This window comes from Propithecus coquereli, unplaced genomic scaffold (assembly GCF_000956105.1).
Source record: "Propithecus coquereli isolate 6110/MARCELLA unplaced genomic scaffold, Pcoq_1.0 Scaffold291, whole genome shotgun sequence".
In the NCBI taxonomy this organism is placed as follows: Eukaryota; Metazoa; Chordata; class Mammalia; order Primates; family Indriidae; genus Propithecus; species Propithecus coquereli.
Window position 1 is genome coordinate 801727 of NW_012148519.1, and position 8646 is coordinate 810372.

The following is an 8646-nucleotide window of genomic DNA, read 5'->3' on the forward strand; positions in this document are numbered from 1 at the left end:
GTGGAAGGGGGGTGAAGGTGATGACACGCCCCTGTCCCAAAGTCCAGGTTGACCAGGACATCAAAGGGGAAGAGTTGGGACTTATCTCCTTTCCACCTAACCCGAACCGTCCAGCTAATTAAAACCATCCAGAAGGGAAGTGTAACTTCTCCCCTACCACTGTCTCTGGAAAATTTCAATCCCAGCTTCTGCTTCTCCCTCCCACTCAGGGCTGAGCCTTTGAGAACTCTCGGTGTAACTTCTGGGGTATAGGTGTGTTAGGAATGCTCTCAGCTCCCTCTCCACCTGGAGTGATCTCACCTCCCAACCCCCAGAGCAAAGCTTTGAAGCCCTGGGCAAGGGTGGCTTGTTTGCAGGAGCCCGTGTGTTGGGGTGGCCTTGTCCCTGTCCGTGGTGCTGACCCACCAGCCACTTCCAGGAAAGATGGGCTGTCTGGCAAGGTTGGCTGAGCCTCAAGGGAGGATGCCTCTCTCAGCCCCACTCCCTCCCACTTGTCCCCATTCCCCATCCCCTCCAGTGGGATGACATTTGAAGCTACTCCTTCCTGCACCACCACAGTCCTAGAGTGAGGGACTCCAGAAGCTGGGGTGTCAAGGACAGACCCACATGTGTTTAATAATTTACAGGACTTGCAGAAATGAGGGGCATGGCTAGAGGCCAGGAGTTTTGGGAGCTGTTCTGGGGGAGGGGCCCCCCGCCCCTGGCCTTCCTCTGGAGTGGGAGTGGGAACGATGGGTTGCCCCTTTGCTCAAATGAACAGATTGAGGCTGTATTTGTTCTCTGCCTGCCCCCGGCCTGGGCCCTGTCTTGTGGGCCTGCAGCGGTGAATCCAGTGGATACATAGGTGCCTTTTTTGCTGCCCTCCTCTGCAGCGCCCTCAGGCCCTTAGACCCAGGACTCCTCCTCAGGTGGGAGCGGGGCTTGGTCAGGCTGCTGTGGCCCCAGACCCCCCAAAGGCTGTGGGTTGCTCTCCAGTGGGGCGGCTGGCTCTTTCTTCTCCTTTTCTTCCTCCTTCTCACCTGCTGACACTCCAGCCACTGGAGAAGCCTCCCCTCCCTTGCTGCCCTGCCTGGCCCTCAACAGCCTGCCCCTGGGGGGCGCCCTGGCTGGACCCAGGCAGAAGTAGGCCAGTGGCTTGGGGATTCTCGAAGGCCGCTTCTCAGGCCTGTGGTCTCTCCGGGGCCGGATCTTGGGCCTCAGCTTCAGCTTGTAGATGGATGGGACCCTCTGGGGTTTCCGGAGTGTTCTCTTGCCCTTGTCTAGACATGCCTTGGCTTTGTCAGAACTGGGGTTCGAGGGCAAAGGTGTGGGGGCTTCCGGGCTGGCAGACACAGTAGGGGCTGAGCAGTCGTGCCCTCCTTGAGGTGGGACCTTCCTCATGCTGGTGCCCTTGGCACTCAGGCTCTTGGCACTTGCCTCTGTCCTTGGCCTACTCTCTCTGGCTCCCAGCTTCCCTTCTGGGCTTCCTGGGCCCGCAGTACCAGCTGGCTTAGGGCAGCATGTCGGGGCTGCCTTCCAGGCTTCCAGATCCACTTTAAAGAGGGGTGGGGGGCCCTGGGCTAGTTCTTGGATAACTCTGTCATACGGACTCCCAGGCTCAGGCCACCGTCCACCCAGGCTGGGGACGTAGACTCCACTTCGAGGAATGACCCTAGACCCTGTACCCTGGGGACAGGCACCCCCCACCTCTAGCAGCTTCATCTTGGCCAAAATCTCCTCTTCAAGGCTGTGGTGGATGGCTTGCTCCCTGGTGCGGCTCAGGGGCAGGGGAGTGTGCCTTCCCTCCCACTCCTGTGGGCCCCGGCCCCAGGGCTCTCCAGCCTCTGCTGTGTCCTGGATGTCCCACTTCTGATCCCTGTGCCTTGCTTCCACAGAGCAGTCCTCATGTCTGGACTCCGCCAGGTCCCCAGTGATGGCCCTTAACGGGATGGGACCTCTCCCAAGTTCTGTCCTGGGACTTTCACATGCAGCACCTGGAAAGCTTCTTCCTGGTGTAGGGGGGCGGGCAGGTGGCAGCCGGATGGGGATCTTGGTGAGTCCTTTAACAGGGGATGGAGGACGGACAGGTGCTGGCTTGCTGAGCTGGGTGAAAGCACCCTTGGCCTCATCCCAGAGTGGCAGCCTGAGGCCGAGGGGCTTGGCTAGGCTAGAGGAACGAGGCGGGGGAGATGGTCCTCGTGCTGATGTTCCCTTGGTGGTGGCCTCAGGGGCTCGGAGTCTTTGGGGCCTTGGGGTCCCAGCTGGGGCTCCCTGGCTGTCTTTTTCCTCATGAACCCAAGATGTGGGAGTCCTTCCCCTGGGGAGTTCAGGGGGATATCTGTCCTCCCTCTTCCCGGACAAGGTACACTGTGTGTCTCGGCCCCTGTGGGTGAATGAGGACCGGGGGCTGGGTGGACTATGCCCAACTGGCAGCTGCCTCCGAGATGGGGTGAGAGACCTCTCCTGGCACCTGAAAGGGAGAATCACAAGGCTGGAAAGGGGGACTTGTGAGGCCGGCAGTGTGGGCTAGTGCAGTCGCCTGGCTCTGGGGAGGGATGGTCTTTCCCCAGGGAGACGCCAAGGCGGCTAGACTTCGTGCTGAATGAAACACGTGGCGGCCACTGTTTCCGTCTATTCTCCCTTGTTCCCTGTGTAGCAGATAGAAGGAAGCCTGGTCCAGGCCTGGGGTTAGAGCTTTCGAGGGGTGATCCCAGACCAGAGGTCTGGCAACCAGGGGTCACTAGCAGCTTCATCTTGGTGGGGGGTGGTGGGTAAGGCAGAGAATCTTGGGTAAGTCTGTTCCTTGTCTGAGCCTCAGCCTCCTCATCTGTAAAGGATGTGAAGGAACCAGACGATCCCAAAGTTCCTGGTGCCTTTTCAGTTCAGAACACCTGAGGTCTTGTTGGGGTAAGGGCACTGCTGGGGACCTGCTCTCTTTATCTTGGAATGAGGTGGCCTCTGAGAACGTGGACTCCAAAGGAAAAGTAGGCCCTTCCCTGAGAACCCCCCCATACCTGAGAACCCCCGCCCCTGCTCCCCGCTCACTGCGGGGTCTGGGTGAGGAGGCGGTGGGGGGCCTCAGCTTTTGGCCTGAAGAAGTATATGTCTTCCAGTCCACGGGGGGCAGTGGGCTCTGGGAGCGGCTGATGGTCATCGTAGGCTGGGGCTGCGAGGGGCTGTCCTGCACCCTCACTTCGTGCTGCACCGGTGGGGCTGGGGGCTTCAGGAGGCTGCCCGGCTTGTGCGCTACCAACACCGTCCCCCAGAAAAAGGAGAGGAGGGAAGGGTTCAATCCCTGCCTATGGGGCCCATTGTTCCCCACCCCGGCTGTCCCTTGCCTCTTATCCCACATTAAAAACAGTGGGACCTAAAGTGGCAGCACCAGAGTTTCCTTCCAGGGGACATAACCTGGTCACAGGCCCAGCGAGGAGCTTGTTTAAAGCTGCATTTGTATGGCAGGTCCACAACTTTTAATTAGAGTATGTGCTTATTTGGGGTGGCTTGAGGTGCTGATGGAATTTCGGAAGGACCTTCCAAGTCATGCTTGGTGCCACCACTGTGGACCCCAGAGCCAGCCCTAAGCTCTGCGGGGAGGCACCCTGACCAAATGCTGGTTCTGCGTGTGTTGCGCACCATCTCGTGGCTACAATTAGTACTGCGCCCTGACTGCCCAGCCATGGTGTCTTCCTTCCTCCAGCCTCCCCCGCCCCTCCCCACACCCCTCTTACCCCTGCAGATCAGACCTACCTCCCACCTGCTTCCGGCCTCCCGACCAAGAGCTACACCTCTCCAACCAGCCCCACAGAAAGAGGACTCTCAGGGGACTCACAGAGGGACGTGCACCGGCAGGGGTCATGTTTGTCCAGATAATGGCCCAGCGTGTCCCAGCCGCCCCCCACACGTACCATCACGTGGTTCCGGAGGATCTGAGGGGGCAACCAGGTGAGGTTAAGGGCAGGGCGGAGGTTATCCCCTCTTCCTGGACCAGCTTGCAGGCTTCCAGCACGCACTCAGGGATCCTCCCGTCCATGTACGCATGCGCACGCAGATACTCCCTTGTACACGTGTGTGGTTGGGAGCGTGTATATTTTTGCAGCCTGAGTCTCCTCCATGACTGGCATTGGATGACACATGTTGTCAAGGGTAGGGGCCAGGCTGGCAAACAGAAAGTTGCCCCACGACTGGACCAGGGCTCTCACAGGCACTGTGTAACCCAGAGCACTCCTTTCTGTCCCTTCGCTGGAAAGGGTTTTGCGCCTGCACACGCTTGTACCTGAAATGGGGACCTAATGCCGCTGGCTTTGCCTCTGTGGTGTGTATGAACGAGCCCATGGGCATCCCAGCCCCACTCCTCTCTGGGAAAGGTCATGTAGTCTCTCCAAGCTTCAGTTTCCTCTGTCAAAAAGGGGGCCACCATTCCTTGCTCCTACCTACTTCACCAGGCTATTGCCTCAGGGTCCAGGTGAGGGCCCAGGGAGCCGGCTCAGGTGTGGCCTGTGCCCAAGGAAAGGGCTTGGCCATGCCTCAAGCTGGGGGCCACCCCCATGGGTACAGGTGCTGGTGAGGCACAGCCAGGTATTGGGGCACATTTCAGACCTGTACTACTACTCACTGCAGAATATACCCAGCCAGACATGCAAAGGGGAGGGGACTAGGGCATCCACGTGGCTGGGGCCATGCACTGAACACAGACTTGGGGTTCTCAGGCCCCTTGCTCTGACCAAGCCAGCAGGTGGAGTGGAGTGGAAAAGTGGGGGTGCTCTTCTCTGTACCCCACTTCTGCCTGGGGACTAGGCTCTAGACTGCCTCTAGACTAGGCTAAGTTGGAGGTGACGGAGGGTGGTGGTTCTGGCTGCCCTGATGGGAAGAGAGAATAGACTTGCCAGCTTTGCCAGACTATCTTGGAATTCTCCCAGGGAGAGAAGGAGAGCTCCAAAGCCTGATGGCTTGGGGTGAATGGTGACTTCCTGTCATTGTCCTCAGGCCCCACGGAAAGGAACGCTATTCTGTTGAGGATGCCGGGAGCCCCTCAACCCCCAGCTGGACTTACCCGGATGAAGATGAGGGTGTTGGAGTCCCCGACTCGGTACTTCCCCTCAGACACCTTGACCATGGAGAACTGCACTGGGCACGTGCAGCGGCTCACGAGGCTCTGCACCTGTGGGACGTGGCAGTGAGATCGGCCCTCTCCCCTGCCCAGGCGCCCAAGGTTCCCCTCCGCCCATGCTGCATCAAACTAAATGGGGGGCCTGCCTGCCCCCAGAGCCACCCCGAGCTTTCTGCTGAGATCAGACTAGGGTCTGAGAAGCAAGTAGAAAGTAGAGAAGATGGTAAGTGACAGAACGAGACCTGGAGTGGCCACCTGTGGACCTACGGACCGGCATCCCGGGGGTCAGCTGATGGGGGCAGAGGAGTGCAATGGTTAAGAAACTCCCCCTGAGTTCCATTTTGCCCAGCAGTAGAAACGGGGTGAGAGCGAGCTGCTATGAAGCGCCCCCTCTGTTCAGACACTGTCCCAAGCGCTTTGTACGCGCTGGCTCCTTAACGCTCACAGCACTCATAGACTGTTATGGTGCTGTTATGGTCCCCGTGCTGCAGATAAGGAAGCCGGGCATGGAGAGCCTAAATAATTTGCCCAAAGTCACACAGCCACGACGTAGTGGCTAAGACTGGAACCGGAGTGTCACAGAGGATGCCAGAGTCTGTGTTTTTGAAAACTGTCCTACTAGGGTTAAACCAGGCGGGTGTAGCATGCTGCCTTGGTAATAAAGCTTCGTAAATGGCACAGCCATTACTACGTGTGGTTAGGGGCCGGGCGCGGTGGCTCACGCCTGTAATCCTGGCACTCTGGGAGGCAGAGGTGGGAGGATCACTTGAGGTCAGGAGTCCCAGACCAGCCTGAGCAAGAGCCAGACCCCGTCTCTACTAAAAATAGAAAAAATTAGCCTGGCGTGGGAGGCGTGCACCCGTAGTCCCAGCTACTCCAGAGGCTGAGGCAGGAGGATCACTTGAGCCCGGGAGTTTGAGGTTGCACGGTGGGTGCCAGGGCACTCGCCTGGGCATCAGAGTGAGACTCTGTCTCAGCAGAAAACAAAAAACAAAAGGAAAAAGTGTAAAAAACTACATGCAGTTGGGGGGGAGGCTAAGAGGGGAAGGCGACTTGCTCAAAGCCACAGTGCGTTAGTGTCAGGGTGGGGACAGGAGCTCAAGAGCGGGGTGGCCCAACAAGGGCTGGAGCGGGATGGGGACAGGAGGGCGGGGAGGAAGGGGCCTCGAGGGCGCGTGCAGAGCCCTCACCATCTGGTCCAGGTTGCGGAAGTGGCAGGGCCGGCGCGTGGGGGGCGCGGGCGGCGGGGGGTCGGGCGGGGGCAGGGCCAGCTCCCGCCGCAGCTCATCGTCGATCTCCTCCTCCAGCTGCACCAGGGTGGGCGCGGCGACGCCGAAGCGCCAGGCGCGGCGGCCCAGCTCCAGCAGGCACAGCACCACGTTCTTCACGTTCTTGCGCAGCACCAAGTCCTCCGTCTCGAACATCAGCACCTCTGCGGGGGTGGGGGGAACGTGAGCCCCTGCGGACCTCCGGGGGGGGGAGGGAAAGGGGGAATCATCCCGGGTGCAGGTGGCAGACTTGGGGGGTGGTTTGGGTCTCAGGATCCTGGGGTCCCGTCTGTCAGCCCCCTGGGAGGAATCTGGGCAGAACTGCTCAGATGCTGGGTGCAGACAAGGTGGCGCACGGCACAGGAGAGGCTGGGGGTGGGAAGAACTGAAGGGTTAAGTCCACCCTCCCCCCTCCCCACTCGGCTTCTTGCCAGGGTGGGTCCAGAAGCAGGAAGTAGTTTGTTCTACTTCCCACCCATGCCTCTCACCTGAGACATCCACCAGGTAACTCCAACTCAATCCCCCAGCCCAGGTATAACCAGGCAGGGTTGAGTGCAGGCTCTGGAGCCGACCACTAAGGTTGGAGTCCTGACTCTCCCACTACCAGCTGCATGACCTTGAGCTGGGCCCTGAGCCTCAGTTTCCTGCTCTGTAAAATGGGGATGTAGTCTATTTCACGGAGTTGTTGTGAGGACTGGATGAGCTGATAGTTGTTAAGCATTCACTGACGGTGACTGGCACACGTATGCGCTCCATGAAACACTAGCTTGTGATCGCCCTCCTGTCCTGCTCCCACTGCTGTGCCACCAGCCAGCAGCCCAGGCTTAACCCTTCCCCAGTGTCTCCCCCACCACCTTTGGCCTGGAGGATGGCGCAACATCCAACCTCATCCCACTCCTGGGTCTGAGGCCAGAGAGATGAGGGATCCTGACATGTCACCCCCAAGTCCTACAAGCCCCAGCACGACAAGGCCCCTCCCTCCTCCCTGCACTCCCTCACCACCCCTGGCTTCTCCCAGTCATCGAAACACAGTACCGTCTCTGTGCCTTTGCCCTGGTCCCCCGCCTAGAATTCCCTTCCTCCAAACCTTCTAATTATTCCTCAAGACTCAGCCAAATCTCCTTCCTCTATGAAGCCTCTCTTGGCTCCCACTTCCACCTCATGGGGTCGCTGTCTCCTGCCCTGGGAGCGCTACACCTCTGCTTTGAGCGTCCATCACAGTGAGCTGTAATTTACAGATCTCCTCACCTGTCTCTCTTGCTAGACCATGAATTCCTCAGGCACGGGGTTTCATTCCTTTCAGTTCTTAGTGCCCAGCACAGTGCTCAACACAGAAGAGGTACTCGACATATGTTTGTTGAATGAATCATCAACAAACATTTATCAATCATCAACACATTTATTTATTGAGGATTTACTATGAGATGAGGAAAATGAGACATGAAAAGAGGTGAGCTGGCCCAAGGCGAATCTGCAAGGAGGACCCAGGCCGGGCCCTCCAAGAGGGGATGGATGCCCTGAAAGATAAGGGTCTGGGATGGGGTGGGGGTCCAGGGCAGTTACCTTGGATGCCCATCTCCTTGCGACACCACTGGATGAAGTTGGAGACATTGTCCCTGGCCTGGAAGGTACCTGGCTGGGCGGCCCCGTTGCAGAAAACACCAGCCCGGGGCATGGGAATCCTCTGGGCTCGGGCAGGTGCCTCAGCCAGGAAGGCCAGGGCAGCCTCGGTGACGGTGTTGGCATGCCGGCACAGCACCAGGCCCGTCTCCAGCACCTGCAGGAAGTTGGCCGCGTCGATGTCCAGCCCGTAGAGATCCCGAAGCCACTCAGCCAGGTCTTCCTTCATGGCCTCCAGGTACTGCTCACTGGACTTGAAGGGCCGGATGCTGCGCACAGGAGGCCCCAGGGGCCCAGACCTCCTCTTGTGCCCCCCAGGCTGGGACATGGCTGGACTCTCAGCAGGGGACGAGTGGGCACCTCCTCTCTCCTACTGCTGCCTCTTTGCTCCTGCCACCTGCTGGGTCTCCGCCCGGTTCTCCCTGATTCAGAGATTCCCCTTCTACCCCCCCAGAGCCCAGGACTTCCAGCTCTGCTACTTGCCGCTGGCTTCAGCCGCCGGGCCAGGCCTGGCCCCCACTGCCCCACATTCCTCAGTCCCTGCCAGAACTTTCCCTGCTTGGTGGCCGTTTAGCGACCTCACTCCGCAGCTGCCCCGTCTGCTCAGTGTTCACCACTTCCCAGGGTGGGGTGGAGGTGAGGTCATTCCTCTCTTCCCCAGGGCTGGACAGG

General features: G+C 59.3%; 1 protein-coding gene across 1 annotated transcript; it reads right to left on the reverse strand.

Moving 5' to 3' along the window:
- Nucleotides 1–885: 885 nt before the first annotated feature.
- On the reverse strand, nt 886–8302 carry GAS2L2 (growth arrest-specific 2 like 2). The gene is made up of 6 exons (XM_012648672.1): nt 7918–8302; nt 6277–6518; nt 5030–5137; nt 3809–3905; nt 2994–3225; nt 886–2470 (listed from the first exon to the last, which is right to left on the reverse strand). Exons 1-6 carry the CDS (start codon nt 8300–8302, stop codon nt 886–888), a joined length of 2649 nt encoding a protein of 882 aa, XP_012504126.1.
- Nucleotides 8303–8646: the final 344 nt, after the last annotated feature.

Excerpts from the sequence above, each read along its gene's own strand:
- GAS2L2 (XM_012648672.1), bottom strand. The coding sequence starts at position 8,302 with ATGTCCCAGCCTGGGGGGCACAAGAGGAGGTCTGGGCCCCTGGGGCCT. Across the intron at positions 3,906-5,029 it reads ACACCCTCATCTTCATCCGG|ATCCTCCGGAACCACGTGAT; the intron begins GTAAGTCCAGCT and ends TTGCCCCCTCAG. Across the intron at positions 3,226-3,808 it reads CTGCCGGTGCACGTCCCTCT|CGCACAAGCCGGGCAGCCTC; the intron begins GTGAGTCCCCTG and ends CGGTGTTGGTAG.